The 21,657-nt window shown below is 46.2% G+C and overlaps 1 protein-coding gene across 5 annotated transcripts in view; it reads left to right on the top strand.

The window, feature by feature from the left end:
• LOC127000923 (synaptotagmin-10-like) overlaps positions 1 to 21,657 on the top strand; it is a 73,880-nt gene that overhangs the window by 35,415 nt on the left and 16,808 nt on the right. For all 5 annotated transcript variants that reach the window (XR_007754653.1, XR_007754649.1, XM_050865083.1 and 2 more), the window contains exons 7-9: positions 7,219 to 7,373; positions 13,445 to 13,613; positions 20,665 to 20,785. Coding sequence is in view for 3 of the 5 variants with exons in the window: in XM_050865083.1 (XP_050721040.1) it covers positions 7,219 to 7,373; positions 13,445 to 13,613; positions 20,665 to 20,785 (445 nt within the window). In the remaining 2 variants the exon portion in view is untranslated. The remainder of the gene's footprint in view (positions 1 to 7,218; positions 7,374 to 13,444; positions 13,614 to 20,664; positions 20,786 to 21,657) is intronic.

Raw genomic sequence — 21,657 nt, 5'->3', positions numbered from 1 at the left:
TGTAAACATCCCCAATTGCAACTTAAGGAGGCACCACTGTAAACATCCCCAATTGCAACTTAAGGTGGCACCACTGTAAACATCCTCCTTTGCCAACGACGTCAAACAGGAAAGCCGAACGATACACACACAAGGTCTTCCAGATTATACAGTAACCCGTTATTTTATAGACCACCGCAAACGCACACTGAAGCAACAAAAGGACGTGCGGCTTATATAAAAAGCGTACCAAGAAAACAAACCTAATCTACACGAGTCCCTAAGCCCCACGAATCCCCGTTCCTCGTACTCCCATTGCGAGACCTTGAGCATCATTTGTAGTCTTCGGTAACGATTTGATACCGTGCAGGATTGGAGGAGGATTGAGTTTAGATTGGTTTACGCTGATTTATATTCTGAAAACCACCACCATCAACATCAACACCACCACCAACACCACCGTCAACACCAGCACCAGCCTCTTGAACCCAGCTTTGCGCTCTTTTTATTTACTCGTCTCCAAGGTTTCCACGGGTCGCGTCCTTCTCGGGATTCAGGTATTTATAGCCCTCAAAGCTCCTCCCGCTGGTTTGATTTCCTTTGATGAATCCTATAAGTATCCATCTACACAGTTTCGTGGCATCATTTGGGGGAAGTCTGGTATGGCTTAAATTCATCTTACGCAATGTTGAGGATGCATTTTTATGTTAGCCAAGTATTATGTTAACCTAGTAAATACAGTGTTTGTTGTAATACATGCGGAAAGTTTCATCTAGTTCTGAGGCATCAGTTGGAGGCCGTCTGGTTTGGCGTGAATTCATCTTATGCAGTGTTGAAGATGCAGTTTTATGTTAGCCTAGCACGTGGCTGTAGAGTGTTTATTGTTTCAGCTGCGAAAAGTCCCATCTAGTTCCGAGGTATCAGTTGGAGGCAATCTGGTGTGGCTTAAATCCATCTTGCGCAGTGTTGAGGATGCAGTTTTATCTTAGCCTAGCACGTGGCTGTAGAGTGTTTGTTGTTTTAGCTGCGAAAAGTCCCATCTAGTTCCGAGGTATCAGTTGGAGGCAATCTGGTGTGGCTTAAATTCATCTTATGCAGTGTTGAAGATGCAGTTTTATGTTAGCCTAGCACGTGGCTGTAGAGTGTTTATTGTTTCAGCTGCGAAAAGTCCCATCTAGTTCCGAGGTATCAGTTGGAGGCAATCTGGTGTGGCTTAAATTCATCTTGCGCAGTGTTGAGGATGCAGATTGTTTATTTGTTTGTGACTTCACCGTGTTTCTTGTAATAGCTGCGGAGAGTTTACAGTGCACATACCATATCTATAAACAAGGCAAAACACAAGAATATCCCCTCAATCCTCCTGTTCCAGACTATTACTTTCATCGCATTTATAAAACCTACGCAGCGCTGGGACTGAATGTGTAAAGGAATTGGTTGACGATCAAAGAACAAGGAAGAGTTGGTTTCCGGATAGGCCTCTAGCAAGTGGAAAAGTTACTGGTGTCTAATGGAGAGTGGGAAGTCCGTAATTGAGGAGAGCGGGGCCGGGGAGTCACAGCAAGAGGGAGGACACCAGACGGAGATAAGTTCAATGACGTTGGGAAGACCACATGGGGTAAGGAGGAAGAACAAGAGCGACAAGGACAACAAGAAGAAGAAAATAGAAGAGAAGAAAGGAGGAGATTGAAAAAATAGGAGAGGAGGGGAAGAAGAGAGATGAAAAGGAAAGAAAAGAGAAAGAGGACGAGGAGAAAAAGAAGATAGAAGAGAAAGAAAGATAGGTCAGAACTCTCGACAGAAGGAGACCAGAAACTTGTGGCTTAAAGGATTTGAGCTCAAGGGAATCACAAGACCGCCACCATCCATTTCTAAAACATGAGAAGTAAGTATATTATGCATTAAAGTTTGGCTCTTCTATACGACCTATAAAGAGATTTGAGCATTACATTATGGAAACACAAGGCCTCGAGCACCAATATTTAAAACGTGAGCAGCTCATTATGTATATTAAAGTTTGGCTCAGCTACATGACCTAAGAATTATCGTGATTTAATGCAGTGTGGGATCCTTTTAGATGATTATAATGCTCGGAGCCACACCGCGCGCCGCAAGACAGACGCGTGTTAGAACCTGTCGCCGGCACAACCTCTACTTTGGCAACGATGGCGCGGCGACCTTGTGTGACTCCGGAGGGATCAATAATGTTTTATGGAGAGTCACAGGAGAAATAGTGGCTAAGAGGATCAGTAAGCATCCCTAAGTGCAGCCAATTCAACTCAAGTGGAAGTGTGGCGTGGAGGCGGTGGGGGAACAAGAGATAGGAGTGTGTTCCTTGCGCGTACCTTATAATCAGTAGTGAACTTTTGTGCATTCTGTTCGGAAACTTTGATGCACTGTATATATAAGCGTCCTGTATGTATATGGTTATGTATGTATTACCTGTATGTATTCTATCGTGTATGTATCGGGATCCAGTATAGCTATGTATGTGTTCTGTCTGGGAATGCATTAGGCCTGTCTTTTTAGGGGTTCTGAATATATAGGGGTCCTGTACATAAAGGGGCGGATATAAATGTCGGGGTAAAACCGTGAATCTGAAGTGAATTTTTTAGATTTAAAGTCGCGGGGTAACTGGCTCGGAAACTCGCTTGCCTTAATTGCCTTAACCGTGAAATGCAAATGTGAACCTAAAACGGAGGGATTTTTGTTCACACACACACATAGAGAGAGAGAGAGAGAGAGAGAGAGAGAGAGAGAGAGAGAAACACCGACTAGAGGAAGCCAGCAATTACCAATAATACCACTGCTAAAGACAGGATGAAAAGGAATTTACAAGCCCGCGCACGAAGGATAAATTCCGCAGTGGGTCTTTGCGTCCGTCCCTTCCGGGGTTCGAGGCTGCTATCAAGGCGCGCCGGGTTAGGAAGGGTTGATTAGAGGTTATTACGAATGTCCCGTCTTTACTGAGCAACAAATGTGCGTCAAATAATCAAGCTAATGATTCGAAATGACGAAATGTCGATTATAAACAATGATTTCCACCACGAGTCATTGGAAGTTACCCGAAATGACCAGAAGTTCTAATTACTACCAATCTGCGTCCACAGTCTAAAGTAGAATAATCAAAATCAACGATCGTTCAGGAAAATTGGTTTGCAGTTAGAAATCAAGATTGTGTAATGTTTTGACTAATTAGAAATAAACTACAATTTGACATTAAGAAAGTAGACCAGAAATTATGATTACGTCAAGACTCATAAATGATAGATTAGGGAAAGCCTTTAGCGTGAATGATCGCCCATAAAACACGAGACTTTAAATGCCGAGTAATGACAAACTACGTCAAAAGAAAGTCGTGTTGCTGTTTTGTTTTTTTTCATTCTCGCCCACTTTGACGTGCATTATGGAGCAGGGAAAGCGGCTGGAACCGGTTCATAATTGATCTTTTCGAAACCCTCACGTGACCTCAACATTACAGGATGATGAAGAATTACACCATTTCGCAGATAACCTCAAACCCTAAGCGCCTTACCTTTTTGTCTTCTTTTCAGGTTAATTCCTCCACTTTACCTTTTTTTTTCTGGGAGGCATCTAAAGGCGTCTCTCTCTCTCTCTCTCTCTCTCTCTCTCTCTCTCTCTCTCTCTCTCTCTCTCTCTCTCTCTCTCTCTCTCTCTCTCTCTCTCTCTCTCTCTCTCTCTCTCTCTCTCTCTCTCTCTCTCTCTCTCTCTCTCTCTCTCTCTCTCTCTCTCTCATCTTTTTCCTTCCTCCTTCCAATTTTTCATCACTTTCTCTTCTCATCTTCCTTCTTTTAAAATCTTTCTTCCCTTTGTTTTCTCTATCTCTTCTTTATAATTTGCTTTTCGTCCGCGTTCCACTTTTTATTTCAATCATTTCTTACCCCTCTCTCTCTCTCTCTCTCTCTCTCTCTCTCTCTCTCTCTCTCTCTCTCTCTCTCTCTCTCTCTCTCATCTATTTTTCAAGGGTTGCTAGTCGTGATCCCGTCTAAGAACACACACAAAAAAGTATCCCCTTACAATCTGCTACGTTGTATAAAAGCCTCACGTTTTCCTCAACAACAAACCGTTTTCTCTTTTTCCCGCGTATATTCGAATCCCCTCGGTACAGGGCACAAAGGAAGGTGAAGTTTGTTTTCTTTTAATGATTTGTGTGTGGAAGTAACTAGGCTCGTATAGCAGGATTCAAATTGTTCGAAGTAAAGGGTCTCAGGGGTTGTTTTCAGTCTTCCTTGTTTATCTATAAAAGAAAACGGAGTGGCAGAGTAACGAGCTCCTGTTTTTTTGTTACTGAAATTACGTTCAGAGAGAGAGAGAGAGAGAGAGAGAGAGAGAGATCCGCACAATTATAGGGAATCCAAATCTTCTCTCTGGGGCGCCTCATTACCTATATGCTCTTACCTCAACTACTTCTTTCATCTCAAGATTGCGGCTTTCCTCTTAATCATCCTCCCCCCTTTCCTCCTCCTCCCCCCTTCCTCCTCCTCCTCCTCCTCCTCCCGTAGTGGCCTTTTACCTCCACTCCTACGGGACACACACACACACACACTCTCTCTCTCTCTCTCTCTCTCTCTCTCTCTCTCTCTCTCTCTCTCTCTCTCTCTCTCTAATGAAATTTCTCCTGGAAGCTGTTGTTTCTCTCTTTCCGTGCAATTTGCCGCCCAGAGAGGCGAAGGTGCGGGGAGGAGGCGAGGGAAGATGAAGGAAAGGGGAGGGAGAGGTGGAGAGAAGGGCGAAGAGGGAAGATGAGGTGAAGAGGAGGGAGGAGGTGGAGAGAAGTGGAGAGGAAGGCGAAGATGAAAGATGATGTGAAGAGAAGGGAAGAGGTGGAGAGGAGGAGGGGGAAAGGAGGGAAGAGGTGGAGAGGAAAGGAAGGGAGGAAGGCGAAGAGAGATGAGGTGAAAGGGAGGGAAGAGGTGGAGAGGAGAGGAGGGCGAAGAGGGGAGAGGAAGGCGAAGAGGAAAGATGAGGTGAAGAGAAGGAAAGAGGTGGAGAGGAGAGGAGGGCGAAGAGGGGAGAGGAAGGCGAAGAGGAAAGATGAGGTGAAAGGGAGGGAAGAGGTGGAGAGGAGAGGAGGGCGAAAAGGGGAGAGGAAGGCGAAGAGGAAAGATGAGGTGAAGAGAAGGAAAGAGGTGGAGAGGAAAGGAGAGCGAAGAGGGAAGAGGAGGCGAAGATGGGGGTAGAGGTGGAGAGGAGGACGAAGAGGACGTAAGGCGAGGGAGAGGAAGAATAGGAAGAAGAGAGGGATCATGATACATTCTCTTTGTTATTGTACTCCTTTTATCTCCTTTCCCAGAGTGTGGCGATCCCTCTTACCTCCATAAAGGGTATTGAATGCTCCGTGGATCGTTAGCTTTGTGTGGTGGTGGTGGTGGTGGTGGTGGTGTTTTCTCTCTCTCTCTCTCTCTCTCTCTCTCTCTCTCTCTCTCTCTCTCTCTCTCTCTCTCTCTCTCTCTCTCTCTCTCTCTCTCTCTCTCTCTCTCTCTCTCTCTCTCTCTCTCTCTCTCTCTCTCTCTCTCTCTCTCTCTCTCTCTCTCGCTCGCTCTCTCTCATCTAGTAGGATTCTGTTGTTTTCCGTGTTTGTTCGTTTTTGTCTTTCTGACCAAAGCGAAAAAAAAAAAGATGCAGGAAAAAAAAAGAAAAAAAGAAAACATGTCCATCAAATCAGAGTCAAAAAAGAAAAAAGAAAAAAAAAGTATAACACGACTTTTTTTTTTTACTTTTTTTTTACCGTTTAGCGACTGAGGCTTCGCGACTACCGAGTATTGAGGTTGTTTTTGTTGTTGTTGTTGTTTTTCGTCGTTGTTGCTTCGCTTTTTTTTCCTTCCTCCCTCCTCCCTCCTTCCTCCTTCCCCTTCCCTCCTTCCGTGAAATGTTGCTTACGTTCTTTATACCTGTGATCGTTGTGGCGTCAGTAACAGCCGCTCGGTAAACCCCCTCTCCCCACTCCCCCCACCCCCCCCCACCCCCCACCCCGCTTCCCCTCAGCCCCCCCCTCCACCCCACTTAGTGTTTCCATGCAGGTACAAAGGCACTGACGTCATCCCAGCACTCCTCGTCTCGCTCCACTACTTTCTTTTTTCTCTCCCTTTTTTTTCTCTCTGTTTTTTCACCTTTTCAACTCTTGCCGCAGTTTTTTTTTTTTTTTTTACTTTCTCTTCCTTCTTCCTCCCTTTCTATAGTCACGTGCAACATCGAGGACTAAATAGCTTTTCATCTCATTCAATTTTTCTTATCTGTTTGTGGATTTATATTCTTTTATATGATCAAAGTTCAACACGGTCCTACAGAAACATTTTTTTTTCCATTTCTCCTGACGGTGTGGCATGCAAGTGGCTTTCTGCCGTTGAATGTCACTGGTTTTCGTTCTTTCTTTCTTTCTTTCATACGTTTCCATTTATTTTTCAGTTCTTTTACTTATACGCGCATCTTTTCTTTCTCTTTATCCAATCTGTGAATTATTTTCTGATGAATGTGATTGGTTTACATTCTTTCTTTTTTGTCCTTACATACCTTTGTTTCCATTTTTAACTCCTTTTCCTTATCGCATTTCCTTTCTTTCTCTTTATCCAATCTGTGAATTATTTTCTGTTGAATGTGATTGGTTTTCATTCTTTCTTTTTTATCCTTACATACCTTTGTTTCCATTTTTAACTTATTTTCCTTATCGCATTTCCTTTCTTTCTCTTTATCCAATCAGTGCAATGTTTTCTGGTATGTCTGTGAAGCCAAAGTTTTCGTCGCCTTTGATTAATCACGGTGCTGCCGGCGACGAGGAAGAACAAAAGTTATTGCACTAATTACTCCCCGCCGTCTTCATTTCTGGCTACTCATGTTAGGTAAGAGCGATTACTACGAACACAATCTTCCCTCTCCTTTCCACTAACCTCCCTCTTGTCTCTCGTTCCTGGTAGTCCGCGAATTACCCGATGATAAAAGACGTAAGTGACTTAATTACTTGCTTTATTACGTCCTTTACTTCCCATCGCCTTCCCATTCTCCTCCTCTCTCGCCGCTCTCACTTTCATATTCTCTATCTCGGCGTCTCAGGTGTTTGGGGGCTGTTGAAGAGGCAGCGTATAGTGTCCGCACTCCTTCCCCTTTATCTGTTTTACCTCATAATAAGAATCTGTTCACTCCTGCACGTAAAATTGGGTACCAGGAACATGAACTTTTTTTATTCTTTCTTCTAACCCCTTTCTCTCTTTTTCTCTCGTCTCCCAGGTGCTGTCAGCGAGCGATCTCCCGGTGAAGGACGTAAGCGGCTCGTCTGACCCCTACGTGAAGGTGTACCTGCTGCCGGACCGGAAGAAGAAATATTGCACGAAGGTCCACCGGCGGAACCTGAACCCCGAGTTTAACGAGACCTTCGTGTTCAGGTGAGAGAGAGAGAGAGAGAGAGAGAGATACACAGACAGACAGACAGACAGCCATACATACCAACAGACATACATACCAACATACATTCATGCCAACATACACGCATACCAACATACATTCATGCCAACATACACGCATACCAACATACATACATATACGAACAAACTGATACGCAGGCAGGCAGGGACGCAGGGACGCAGGGACGCAGGAAAGTCAACAAGCAAGTAAGATAGAGCCAGTGTGCCATTCGGGTTACCACAGTTTGCCATCCCCAGTTTTGCCCACGTATTCATTATCGACCAGCCCGGAAGTGAGGTTAAACAGCTGGGTTGACCGCGCCCTGGCTGTGTCGGGCAGGAATAGAACACCGGGGATTGTATTCTTAAAACTTTCGGCGCCCAGACACACACATTCCAGAAGGCTTTCGTAGGAGTTGTGGGCATTTCCAGAGGTATTTTTTCTGACCCTGGTGGTAGTTCGACCCTTCTTCTGTACCACGAACCTAAGGAAACGCTCAATAGAACCCGACTGATCTACTTTTTGGCCTTTAGAAATAGTTGATGTAAGAGGCGAAAGCGTCTGAGAATTGCGACCCAGGCCCTCAGATTTGAAGCTAGTCGTGCTATCCGAGACAACAGATGAAGAGAAAGACGGACAGACGGACAGGCAAACAAGTAAAACGATAAAAATAGACGGTCGGGCAGGCAGAACGTCGAGTAAAACAGACAGGCAGACGAATATGCATAGATAGAACGCCCAAACACACGATGGGGCTCTGAAGTTGAAGGAAAGGATGAAACAACTCGAACAAGAAACCTCGGGAGCATGCAGTGAGGCGGAGAGGGGCGTGGCAGGACGGAGAACGTGATAGGCACACGAGCTTTAACACTTCTCTGTGGGTCATGTGTTCATAGGCGAATTGGCGTAGGTCAGAAACTCACCTGACTCGCGCAGTGCAACAGGTAGGCTGAGTTGCAAGGGCGAGGAAGGAGGGTGAGGGGAGAAAGGAAGAGAGGGGAAGGAAGGAGGTGGAAGAAAGGGAGGGAGGGGAAAGGGGGGGTGAGTTACCATGGATATCAGGATGCCACACTGAGTTTTTTATCCCTTCCCCCCCTTCTCTCCCCTCTCCCCCTAATCTCCCCCCCCCCTCATTTTCTCTCTCCCTCTTCCCTTCTCACACTTTGTTTCTTCCTGTTGCTTTTAGGGTTTTTTTTCTCTCTCTCCCTCCAGTGCACATTTTCTCTCTTCCAACATTCTAGTTTCCCGATATTTTTTTTTTTCTTTTTTTAGTTTCTGCTTCCTTTGACCAACTGACTACCTCTCCTCCGTTTTCTTCTCTTCGATGTCTTTCTTTCTCCCCCTTTCCCTCTCCTCCTCTCCCTCCTCACACTGATTTTCTGCTCTTTCCCTATTTCTCTATTCCTATTTTCTGCTCTTTCCCTATTTCTCTATTCCTATTTTCTGCTCTTTCCCTATTTCTCTTTTCCTATTTGAGTCTTCCTTCCACGCTACTGCACTCCCTTCTATCACTTTCTCTTCATCTTCCCCTTCCTCCCCTCTTCATCTTTCCTTGTTTGCCTTCCCACTGTCTGCTTCTTTCCTCACTACTGCACTCCCATCTCTGCTTTGCTCTTTCGCTTCCTCTTCATCTTCCCCTCTTCACCCTCTCGTTATCTCCTGTTTTCGTTCTCACTCCCTTTTTACCCTTCGCGTCCACCCTCGTTTATCAGTCTTTCCTTTCTCACCCTTTACTCTGCCTTACATCGATACCTTCATCCCCTAACGCCCTTGACCTTTCTCTTTTTTGGTATGTTCCTCCTCCTTATATTGCCTACCCTCCCTCCTTCTCTCCCTAACCCGCTCTCCCTTCTTCATCACTTCCTGTTCCCGCACCTCCTTCATACCTTGCATTCACCCTCCCTCTCCCCGTACATAACCTTCACCTTTTCTGTCCCCAACCTCACCTGCCGCCCTTTTCTCCCCGCCCACCCTTCTGAGCCTCCCTGCTGCGATAATGACTAAAAGGGGAACGGGGGGTAGGTTAAAAGGTACGCAGACAGGTAGGTGGGTCAGCAGGTAGAAGCAGCAGCTAATGAGGGAGAGTAGAGGTGAATATTTTCTAACCTTCGCCTGGTCGTGTGTGTGTGTGTGTGTGTGTGTGTGTGTGTCGGAGGGGAGGGGGGGAGGGGGAGGACCAGGACGGCGCCATTACAGGGGGGTGGGGGGGGGAAAGAGGCACATTAACGTAACGATGCTCACGCCCCTTTTCAACGCCCCTTTAAATCATGTTATCACGCACCCCCAGACCCGCTTTCTCTCTCTCTCTCTCTCTCTCTCTCTCTCTCTCTCTCTCTCTCTCTCTCTCTCTCTCTCTCTCTCTCTCTCTCTCTCTCTCTCTCTCTCTCTCTCTCTCTCTCTCTCTCTCCCCATTTTCCATTTTTTCCGGATATATTTATTGTACAAAGTTATATCTTATCCCATTCTCCATTTTTCTTTCTCTGACATAAACGTTTTCTCTCTCTATCCCACAAAAAAAAACACCACATCCACTCTCCCTTAACAAGCTTTCATTCTTTCTTTCTTCTTCTTTTTGGTGGGAAACTCGCTCGTCTTATAATCCATTAGCGGTTTCCTATTTTCCTCCGCTTCCCCTTATTAACTAAAGTCACCGTTTTCTTCACGTGTACTTTTTAGGCGAGCTTCCCCTTCACCTGGAATGCTACCTAACTCCCGTCATCCCATTTCAGCCCTTCTCCAACCCTTCCTCTTCTCTTTTCCTCCATTAAGGTGTTAGGAGAGAAGGGAGAGGAGAGAGAGGGTGCACGGATAGAGACAAGGATTCGGGATTAAGTGTTTCATGGCGTTATTTGCTAGAGGTGGCTTTGCATAGACGACGGAGAGAAAAACATTGAGATCAGAGAGTGTAGTGGAAAAAGAGATCCATACCCCGGCGAAACTGTATAAAAGTTAGACACGAGAGGTCGGATAAAAGCTGGTGTCATTAGACGCTTCCACCTTTCATGTCAACTATTTCCAAAGGCCGTAAAGGAGATCAGTTTGGGTGCAATGAGTGTTTTTAAGTTCATGACACAGAGAAAGGTTCAAACTACCACCAGGATCATTTAACTATCCCTGGAAATGTTCAAAACTCCTACGACAGCTTAGTCAATTATGTGTTCTAATGAGTGGTTTTGTAAGTTCAGGACACAGAGAAAGGTTCAGACTACCACCAGGGTCATTTATCTATCCCCTCTGATGCTCAAAACTCCTGCGACAGCCTTGTCAGATATGTGTTCTTGGGCGCCGAAAGAAAGCACTGTGAGGAGGTGGAACATTGGTAGTTAAAAAGGAAAAGGAAATCCCGTAGAGTTGTTTAAAATACCACGGTGACAACCTCGCATGCCCCCACCCAACCTTACCTTTACCTTACCTCTGTCTGAACTAGGATACCTGTTATTTGTGCGTCAGTTGACTCCCCCATCAATCAGTGTCCCAGCGGAAGGAAGGTGAAGCCCGCAGAGTATAAAATAATAACGCTAATCCATCTTAATCACAACAAATTGCCCATTATTTGTGAAGAAGGTGACTTTCCATTCCTTCTTTCTCTCTGGTAAATGAACTCAAGGAAGCGATCAGGACATGGACTTACCCCGCATCATTAACTTTGAAAACTCTTCTCGTAAAAGTTTCTGAAGATATATTGAGAGCTCCCGGACGTTCCCTCTCTTATTGGTTTTCTTTTTTATTAATAGGAAGGACACGGTGAGAAAAATAATTGATTGGAGGCGCGTCAGATATTTACAGCCTGGAGCGAGGAAGAAAAGAAAGGCAGAGAGAAGAAGAAGCTGATGAAGTAAAGGTGAATGACCTTAACGTAAAAAGAGAAAGGTCAGGGTGTTTGGTTGTCTTCCTAAAGTCAGGGGTGGACTTTAATTTGACCTTGGGATGGGACTGAAGGAGTGGCGTTTTGTGTGTGTGTGTGTGTGTGTGTGTGTGTGTGTGTGTGTGTGTGTGTGTGTGTGTGTGTGTGTGTGTGTGTGTGTGTGTGTGTGTGTGTGTGTGTGTGTGTGTGTGTGTGTGTGTGTGTGTGTGTGTGTGTGTGTGTGTGTGTGTGTGTGTGTGTGTGTGTGTGTGTGTGTGTGTGTGTGTGTGTGTGTGTGTGTGTGTGTGTGTGTGTGTGTGTGTGTGTGTGTGTGTGTGTGTGTGTGTGTGTGTGTGTGTGTGTGTGTGTGTGTGTGTGTGTGTGTGTGTGTGTGTGTGTGTGTGTGTGTGTGTGTGTGTGTGTGTGTGTGTGTGTGTGTGTGTGCGCGCGTGGGTGTCTGTGTGTGCGTGTGTGCGTCTAATAAGAAGGAAGCAGGTGAGCCACACGGGCGGCATTACTGGGGAATGAGGAAGCAAACACGGAAGGGGGATATTACTCGTGTGATGAACGTTGGCCCTCGTGATGGAAGAGAAGAAGGCAGGTGTGTGAACATTATAGCCGGCGCCACAACGGTTCGACTTTTACTCTGCTCCCAAACCCAACACACTAAAGGGAGACGGAGAGCAGGTATACAGGTAGGTAGGTAGGTAAGCGAGTGGCAGCAACGGTTAATGAGGGAAAGTAGAAGTGAATTTTGTCTAACCTTCGCCATTCAACTCTCTCCCCCCTGTACCCCCGCTCCCTTTCTCTCGTTTTCTCTCTGTTTATCTATCTATCTACTTCTATCCACACTTGATATTGTTATAGAAGGTAAACAAACTGAAGGAACTACACTGGGAATATGTTTAGTATCGGGTGCTGAGTAGAAGAATCTGAACATTATGAAAAGTATAGTTTAACTTGGAGGCTTATAATGACGCTGTGTTGGACTTGACATTGGCCCACAGAGACGGTGAACCAGTATATAAGTCATGTTGTCTATATAGTATTGTGGAGCTGTAAAGACTAAGAAATAAAGCTCAGGATAGCGATGCATTCCAACAGTCGTGTGGTAATTGCAGTTAGGTTTGTCTAGTGAAATAAAACACATCTTAAGGAGAAAGTAAAGACTCCAATATACCATGTTTTGTTCGCTGAATATTTGTGAATGTAAACAAAATTAAAAAAGTAAAGGTAAAGATAATTATACATCCAAGTGATCGTGTGATATATGTAGTTAGTTATATGTGTGTAGTGAAATAGAATACATTGGGAAAGAGGAAGTAAAGACACAAATATCGCATAAATGTTTTCCGTGCTGAATGTTTGTGAAAGCGAAACAAAACTCAAAACGATAACGCAAACTGTGGAATACCTGAATACAAGGCGATAGAGCACGGCTAATAGCGATACGTGAAAGAGCTCAGCGTGAAAACCAAGCGCACTGATTGGGAAACGTGTGTATCGTGATTGTTTGTTATGACTCACAGCTTTTTTAAATGGAGCTCAGAGCGTGTTTGGCTAACTTTGTTTATACTCGGGACCCTGAGGGAAGGTGTGTGTGTGTGTGTGTGTGTGTGTGTGTGTGTGTGTGTGTGTGTGTGTGTGTGTGTGTGTGTGTGTGTGTGTGTGTGTGTGTGTGTGTGTGTGTGTGTGTGTGTGTGTGTGTGTGTGTGTGAGTGATTCCATTTCATCTCTCTCTCTCTCTCTCTCTCTCTCTCTCTCTCTCTCTCTCTCTCTCTCTCTCTCTCTCTCTCTCTCTCTCTCTCTCTCTCTCTCTCTCTCTCTCTCTCTCTCTTTAGAGAGAGAGAGAGAGAGAGAGAGAGAGAGAGAGAGAGAGAGAGAGAGATGAAGTGATTTACTCGTATAATTATGTTTCTTGCACCGAATTCCACCAATCCAACTTCATTTCCCCTTTACCCCCGCTCTCTTTCTCTCGTTTTCTCTTTGTTTCCACCTCTATCTATCTATCCATCTCACACACCCACTCTCTCACCCCATCCCCAAACCCCTGGCAGCCTCGGGTAGGGCAGTGACACAGGTAATGGCCTTACATACACCTCTACGTCGCATTCCACCCTCTCCCCGTTAGTCTCCGTCTCCATCAATCTCGCGCCATCAATCTCAAACCATCCATCTCACGCGTCTCTCTCCCCTTCGCCCTGGCAGCGTGGGGTGGACGGAGCTGAGGGATTGCACACTCCAGTTCAGCGTGTACGACTTTGATCGCTTTAGCCGCAACGATTTGATTGGCCAGGTGGTACTGAAGGGCGTAGCCGATCTCTGCCACCCCGACATCGAGACTGACTACCTGATGGACATTCTGAACACCCGCCAAGTGAGTATTTACCTGGGAGAGAGTGTTGGGTGGAGGTGGTGTTGGTGCATGTGAGAGTGTTTGTGTGTTGATAGGAGTTTGACGGTGGTGCGTATATGGGTGTTTGTCTGTTGAAAGGTGTTGAAGAGATGTGTTAAAGAATGGTGCTGAAGGAGGTGTGTTAAAGATGTGTTGAAGGAAAGTGTTGCATCTGAGTGTGTTAGGTGTGTGTTATGTTAGTAATGATCTTGTGATGCTGCTTGTGGTGACGATAATGAAGATACCGTTGCGTTTATTGGTGGTCTTGGTGTAAGTAATACTGGTGATAATGGGACTGTTAGTGATGGTGTGTTGCTGTTGACATCGATGGTGGGGGGGCTCGCGACTTCTAGGGTTACAAGATAGAGCTAGCGACCTCTCACCAAGAAACCGCCGCGAGCTAAAATCGAACTCGCAAACTCTAGCGGTCACGAACTGAGCACCGTACCCACTGAGCCACCGGACCCCTGATGGCGTTAGTGACGTTGTTAATGTGAGTAGGGTTCGCGATGATGGGATAATTGGTGGTGGAGTGCTGATGTTGGCGTTGGTAGTAGTGATGGTGTTGACTTTGTGTTGACTTTAGTAATAGTGGAGGTTGGTGTTGTTAGTAGTGGTGGTGTTAGTTTTATGGCGTCAGTAATATAGTATTGGTGGTAATGTTAGCAGGTGGTGGGATTATGGTGGTGCTGGCGTTGGTAGTGGTGATAGTGTTGACTTTAATAATAGTGGAGGTTGGTGTGGTTAGTAGTGGTGGTGTTAGTTTTATGGCGTCAGTAATACAGTATTGGTGGTAATGTTGGCAGGCGGTGGGATTATGGTGGTGCTGGCTTTGGTAGTGGTGATAGTGGTGACTTTAGTAATAGTGAAGGTTGGTGGTGTTAGCATGAACAGTGTTGGTGATGGTGTGTGATGCGTGCCGCTGTGCTGGGCGTGAGGTCAGGACGGTGGCGGGCGGCGGTACAGCTCACGTGGCTGATGGTAAAGCGGAAGTGGATGAATTAGGGAAGGTAAGTCATATTAATCACTCCTTTTACAGACCGTCGGAGTGAATAAGATATGGACATGAAAGGTTTCCGCCGGCAACAAGAATAAGAAATGATGAAAGAGGAGGAGGAGGAGGAGAAGGAGGAGGAGGAGGAGGAGGAGGAGAAAGAGGAGGAGGAGGAGGCTATAATGATGGCTTCTTGGATGGCCGTATTGATAACGGTAATGATGATGATGATGATGATGATGTAGAAGATGGTGTTAGTGACGATGATGACGATGGTGATGGTGGCATTGGGTAGTGACAATGGTGATGATAATGATGATTTTACGACGATGATAATAATGATGTTGATAACTCATCGTATACAAAACAGAAAAAAAAAGTAAAAAAAAAAAAAACGCAAATTAACTTGAGGCTGGTTTTCGCTATCTCTTCTATCCTCATTTCCGCTCTTCGTTGTGTTCTCATCGCTGCTATTCTTTGTGTTTGTCTGTCCTTGCTCTGCTCTCCTTCTGTCGCCGCGAGGGTGGAGGCGGGAGTGGAGGTGCTGGGTATTTTTAGCTTAGGTGGACAGTCTACCTAATGATCACCGTTGTCCTTGTCACTACGGCTTTTGTTGCTATTTATGACGCTGCGGTGAGGTGGGATGAAAGGAAGGGAAGGGAAAGGGAAGGTAGGGTAGGGTAAGGTAGGGAAGGAAAGGAAAGGGAAGGTAGGGTAGGATAAGGTAGGGAAGGGAAGGGAAGGAAAGCAGAGGAAAGGAAAGGGAAGGGAAGGCAAGAGAGGGGAAGGGAAGGGAAGGAATGCGAAGAGATAGGGAGGGAAAGAAAAGGAAGAGAAAGGGAGGGGAAGGAAGGAAAGGGAAATTAAGGGAAGGGAAATGTAAGGAAAAGAATGGAAAGGAAAGGAAAGGAAAGGAGAGGAGAGGAGAGGGAAGGGAAGGGAATAGAGAGAAAGAGATAGGGAAGGAAAGGAAACGAAAGGGAAGGGAAGGGAAAGGGAAAGGGAGGAAAGAGAGCAAACCAAAACACCGCATCGCACACAAAACACGGGACACATGACAGACAGGTATACGGACGGTCCGCCACCTGTTAATTGGTTTGGGTGTCACCTGGGGACTGTGACTGCCACCTACCTGCCTTTTGTTTCGTGTGTGGGTTTGATGGGAGTGGTGTGTGTGCGTGTGTGTGTGTGTGTGTGTGTGTGTGTGTGTGTGTGTGTGTGTGTGAGAGAGAGAGAGAGATTGATAGACAGAGAGGGAGGGAGGAAGAGGGAAAAAGAGAGAGGAATTGAAAGGATGTGTCTGTGCATGTGTGTGTGTGTGTGTGTGTGTGTGTGAGTACTACTGTATACATGTGTGAGGCCAGGCAGAAGACAAAGGATACGTCGCCATGGTAACGTTCGTGGCCGCCGTTAAAGAAGCAGACCCTGGGATGAAGGAGGAAGGGGAGAAGAGGGAAGAGGGGGGCAGGGAAAGGGGAGAGATGGAGGAAAGCGAAGGTTGTTTGCTATTAGATTTGGTTATGGTCACCACGACGCGCTAAGCTACCATCACACTGTCTTATATCCTTGCCTTTCTCTCTCTCTCTCTCTCTCTCTCTCTCTCTCTCTCTCTCTCTCTCTCTCTCTCTCTCTCTCTCTCTCTCTCTCTCTCTCTCTCTCTCTCTCTCTCTCTCTCTCTCTCTCTCTCTCTCTCTCTCTCTCTCTCTCTCTCTCTCTCTCTCTCTCTCTCTCTCTCTCTCTCTCTCTCTCTCTCACCGTTTTCTCTTCTCCCTCTCTCCTGTCTTAAATTTCAATACATCACGCGTTGACAGGATTCATCGTTAATATTCCCGCACAGCTCAATACGTCGCCCCGGTCGTCGGCATTTTCTCGCCTCACGTCGCTCAGCCGCCGCGCGTAAACACGACACGGTGGGGCCCGGTGTGGCGTCGGCATGAGGGCGAAGGGAATATTAATAGGAATCCAGTTAATAATAGCAGGGATAATAGTGATGATAGTAACTGTAACAAGTATTGAAAGGTGGTGCGGGAAACATGAGATAAGCCACCGGGATGATCCTGACTAGTTTCGTTCGCCAAGACTCCTTCCGAGAAAGAAGTCTTGGCGGAGGAAAGTAATTTTATTATACTCAGGAATATACCACTCGCTTATCCGCTCGTATTTCCTTCACCACTCTCGATGATGATAACAGTAGGAATAAAAATAAGAATACTGATACTACCATTATTATTATCATTATCATTATTATCATTATTGTTATTTTTTTATTGTAAGAGGCGGAGTGCGGACACTATACGCCGCCTCTTCACCAGCCCCCAAACACTTGAGACGCCGAGAAAGAGAAAATTAGAGTGTACGCGATGAGAGGAGGAGAAAAGGACGAGAAAATATAGAAAATTATAAAAATGGAAGGACAGAGGTGGAGCGATAAATATCCTAAAATACACAACAAACAAACAAACAAACAAAAATCAGTAAGTAAAAACAACAAATAAAATAATAATAATAATAATAATGATAATAATAATAGTAATAAGAAGAAGAACAAGAACAAGAACAAGAAGAGCATGGTAAAATCTACAGTGATAATAATAATAATAACAGTGAAACAATTAAGAGAAGGCATACGTTTGTTAATTAAAAAAAAACACGTTATACCAGGAGCAACAGTGACGATCGCGCTGCGCCATCAAATGAGTGACCTAAAACGAACCTGAGAATCGCCTTGTAACTTCGAGTAGGTCGCCGCTCACTTCCGCCCCAAGATCACTCGCGCCTCTTTAGTCCTCTCTGCGGCGGCTGGTGGTGGGGGAAAGCCTTTGTATAGCTCCGTTTTAAGAGATTGACTGCGCCGTAGATGGTCACGTGTGGGGAAGCGTCCACCTCATAAAAAGGTTATTTCTAGAGACTCACACGCTGTTGAATCATTGCTCTAGCCGAGTTGTATAAGCCTTGAGAAGTCCTTAATGCGTATTGGTACTGTTGGGTTGCCTTATTGAGAAGCCGGATGCTGGTGAGTCACGGAAATTGATCTATTGTGTGAGAAAGTAATCTTGCCCTCAACCACATGCCCGCCTTCTCACACACATTGATTTTGTAACGTTTTTTCGCTTCCTCCTTATAGTGATGCACCTTCACAAACGTTTATTTTAGTTTGTTTATCTTCATCTTTCCTCCCCCTCCTCCTCCTCCTCCATCTCCTCCATCTCCTCCATCTCCTCCTCCTCCTTCTCCTCCTCCTCCTCCTCCTCGTCACACAAGCTGGTCTTCTCACATACTTTGCTTCTCTAACGTTTATTTGCTTTTCTCGCTTCCTCCTTATCGTATTTTTCCTTCACAAACTTCTATTTCAGTCTGTTCACCTTTTTAATTTTTCCAAACCTCTTTTTCCTTCTCCCATGTCGGTCTGCAATCATACTCTGCTGTTCTAACGTTGATGCGCTTCCCTTACTTCCCCCTTATCGTTTTTCTCTTTCACAAACTTCTACTTCAGTCTTTTCATCATTCCCTTTACAAAACCTCTTCTTCCTCAATACCAAATGTTCGTCTTCTAACATACTTTGCTTCCCCCAACGCCTATTTGCTTCCCTCTTATTGTATTTCTCCTTACAAACATCTACTTTAATCTCCTCATCTTTACCTTTCCAAAACCTCCTCTTCCTCATCACATACTTCGCTTCCTTAACGCCTATCCCCTTCCCCCTTATCGTGTGTCTCCTTCACAAACATCTACTTTAATCTCTTCATCTTTATCTTTCCAAAACCTCCTCTTCCTCATCACATACTTCGCTTCCTTAACGCCTATCCCCTTCCCTCTTATCATGTATCTCCTTCACAAACATGTATTTTAGTCTGCTCAGCTTTACCTCTCCAAAACTTCTTCCTCTAGCTCCTCATCCTTATCCGAATATACGTCTTCTCAAACTTATTTTTCCTTCGTCAGTCACCTCCTTCCACCTCACCTGTCGTTCTTCCGTCTATTCCTTTCTTTCTTTTCCCTGCATCCATCTCCTTACCTCCCTCCTAATGCCGCCCTTTTTCGAATCGTTCCTCTTCACGCGTCTCTCCTCCTCTCGAACCATTCCTCTTACCTCAGTACTTCATCATCTCTCCAGACATCTTTTCAGCATAATTCTTCCCTCCTCCTCTTTCTCCATCTCGTTCCCATCCTCCTCCTTACCTCCTTCCTTGTTCCTTTCTTCTTCCTTGCTCATGTATCTTCCGAACCATTCCTCTTACCTCAGTACTTCATCATCTTTTCAGACATCTTTTCAGCATAATTCTTCCCTCCTCCTCTTTCTCCATCTCGTTCCCATCTTCCTCCTTACCTCCCTCCTAATTCTTTTTTTTTTTCATTGCTCATGTATCTTCCTCCCGAGCCATTCCTCTTACCTTAGTACTTCAGGCTCTTTCCATCTTTTCTAAGTCTTGGCTTTGCACCGTACCTTCCCTCCTTCTCTTTCTTCATCTCGTTCCCACCTCCTAATTCCTTTCTTTTTCCTTCCTCACGTGTCTTCCTCCTCAGTACCTCATCTTCTTTCCGCCCATCTTTTCAGCATAATTCTTGGCTTTCCACCATGCTTTCTCTCCTCCTCTTTCTGCATCTCCTTCCCCTCACCACATCTTTCTCCTCCTCCTCGTCCTTCTCCTCATGTCCTTCCTTCCTTGGTGTTATTCTGAGAAATAGAAAGAGTCATGGGGTAGGGGGTGGTGAAGCTTCCTCCCCGGCAAAGGATTATAAAGCTGAATGTCACAACAGATTGAGAATTTCAGGAAGGGATCAGAAAACCTTCGGCGTCTTCCCTGTTGCCTTGCTTTTCCTTCCCTTTCCGTAGTGTCGAGCGGGATTTTTCGTAGATTTGTAGCAGTGGTCTTTAATCTGCTAAATGGACTCAGGTAATCTCTTCCAGGTATAAATATGGTCCATTGTGTGTGTGTGTGTGTGTGTGTTTTTTGTCCCTCACGCGTGGCTTATCTTGCTTTGTGGTGGTGGCGGCGACAGCGCTCCTGGTGGCCACTCTTAGAAGCTTCATTCCATAACTCTGCTCCAAATACCGCCAGCAAGCCACAATACGGTAGCCTTTTCCTCTCCCTTCCTCCTCCTCCTCCTTCATTCCTACGTTTTCATGAGTCTTTTCCTTTTCCATTTCTTCCTCTTCCTTCATTCTTTCGTTCCTTGAGCCTTTTCCTTCTTCTTCCTTTACTTTTTCATTTCCTTGAACCTTTCCCCGTCTATATACGAAAGTGTTTTCTTTTCCTACTTTTTCCTCTTCCTTCACTCGCACGTGTCCCCATCTTGGTGCGATAGCCTTTTATCTGTTTTTTTCTTTCTCTTCGTTTCCTCTTCCTTTACCTTTAGCCTTTTCCAGACCCACCACAGCACGTTCTCAGCGTTCACACACTGCCCTGGGCCTAATCCTGTAGCCCAAGGCCACTCACCTCTGACCTATATTTCCCACTCCCCCTCCAGTCTATTTTTACGACCCTCAGTTCTCATACGATTCTCAGGCGATTCTTTGCCACTCTAAGACATGTTTCTACGTCCTACAACTTTCTCTTTCTCACCTAACTCTTTCTACGTCCCGCAGCTTATCTCCCACTCGAAATCTGATATACTTCTGCTCTTACAGCTGTTTCTAGATTTACTGACTACATTATATACTGACCAGACTTTTTCAGACCTTTCCCGCATCCTAGCCTCTTTCATAATCCGTAGTCCACTCACAGCCCACCGCAATGCCTCAGGCCCCGGCACGGCCGCTGCACCTTGCGTTAGCAGACCCATTTCGGCTCACTTCCGCTCAGGATATGATGTGGCTCCGTCCTACCATAGAAGTGAATCCGTCACAGTCTAACATACGTAAAAATATTTTATTTTTATTTATTTTTATTTTATTAATGTTTGTGTCTGTTTTAGACCATATTATTTTTTTAAATATCAAATAATACATATTGTGTGGATAGATTTTTTTGTGATGAAAAATCAATTGTTTGTCCATATGTCTCTTTACTGATCTACCCTACCTATGTGTATCACAGGACCAGCGTGAGCTAGGCGAGGTGATGCTGAGCCTGTGTTACCTGCCCACCGCCGGCCGCCTCACCTTGACAGTGATTAAGATGAGGAACCTGCGTGCCATGGACATCACAGGATCATCAGGCGAGTCCAGCTTCCCTCTCTGACCCCCCACCCTGCCACAGCTCACGCCACTGATCCTGATACTCTAACGCACCCCCTGACACCCTTCCACAACCCCTGACACCCTCCCACAACCCCTGACACCCTTCCACAACCCCTGACACCCTCCCACAGCCCCTGACACCCTTCCACAACCCCTGACACCCTCCCACAGCCCCTGACACCCTCCCAAAGCCCCTGACACCCTTCCACAACCCCTGACACCCTCCCACAGCCCCTGACACCCTTTCACAACCCCTGACACCCTCCCACAGCCCCTGACATCCTTTCACAGCCCCTGACACCCTCCCACAGCCCCTGACACCCTTTCACAACCCCTGACACCCTCCCACAGCCCCTGACACCCTTTCACAGCCCCTGACACCCTCCCACAGCCCCTGACACCCTTCCACAACCCCTGACACCCTCCCACAGCCCCTGACACCCTCCCACAGCCCCTGACACCCTCCCACAGCCCCTGACACCCTCCCACAGCCCCTGACACCCTTCCACAACCCCTGACACCCTCCCACACCCCCTGACACCCTCCCACACCCCCTGACACCCTCCCACAGCCCCTGACACCCTCCCACAGACCCTGACACCCTCCCACAGCCCCTGACACCCTCCCACACCCCCTGACACCCTCCCACAGCCCCTGACACCCTTCCACAACCTCTGACAGCCTCCCACAGCCCCTGACACCCTCCCACAGCCCCTGACACCCTTCCACAACCTCTGACACCCTCCCACAGCCCCTGATACCCTCCCACAGCCCCTGACACCCTCCCACAGCCCCTGACACCCTCCCACAGCCCCTGACATCCTCCCACACCCCCTGATACCCTCCCACA

Source organism: Eriocheir sinensis, chromosome 2 (genome assembly GCF_024679095.1).
Source record: "Eriocheir sinensis breed Jianghai 21 chromosome 2, ASM2467909v1, whole genome shotgun sequence".
Taxonomy (NCBI): domain Eukaryota; kingdom Metazoa; phylum Arthropoda; class Malacostraca; order Decapoda; family Varunidae; genus Eriocheir; species Eriocheir sinensis.
Note: the sequence above shows the minus strand (reverse complement) of the source record. Positions and strands in the feature narration are given on the sequence as shown.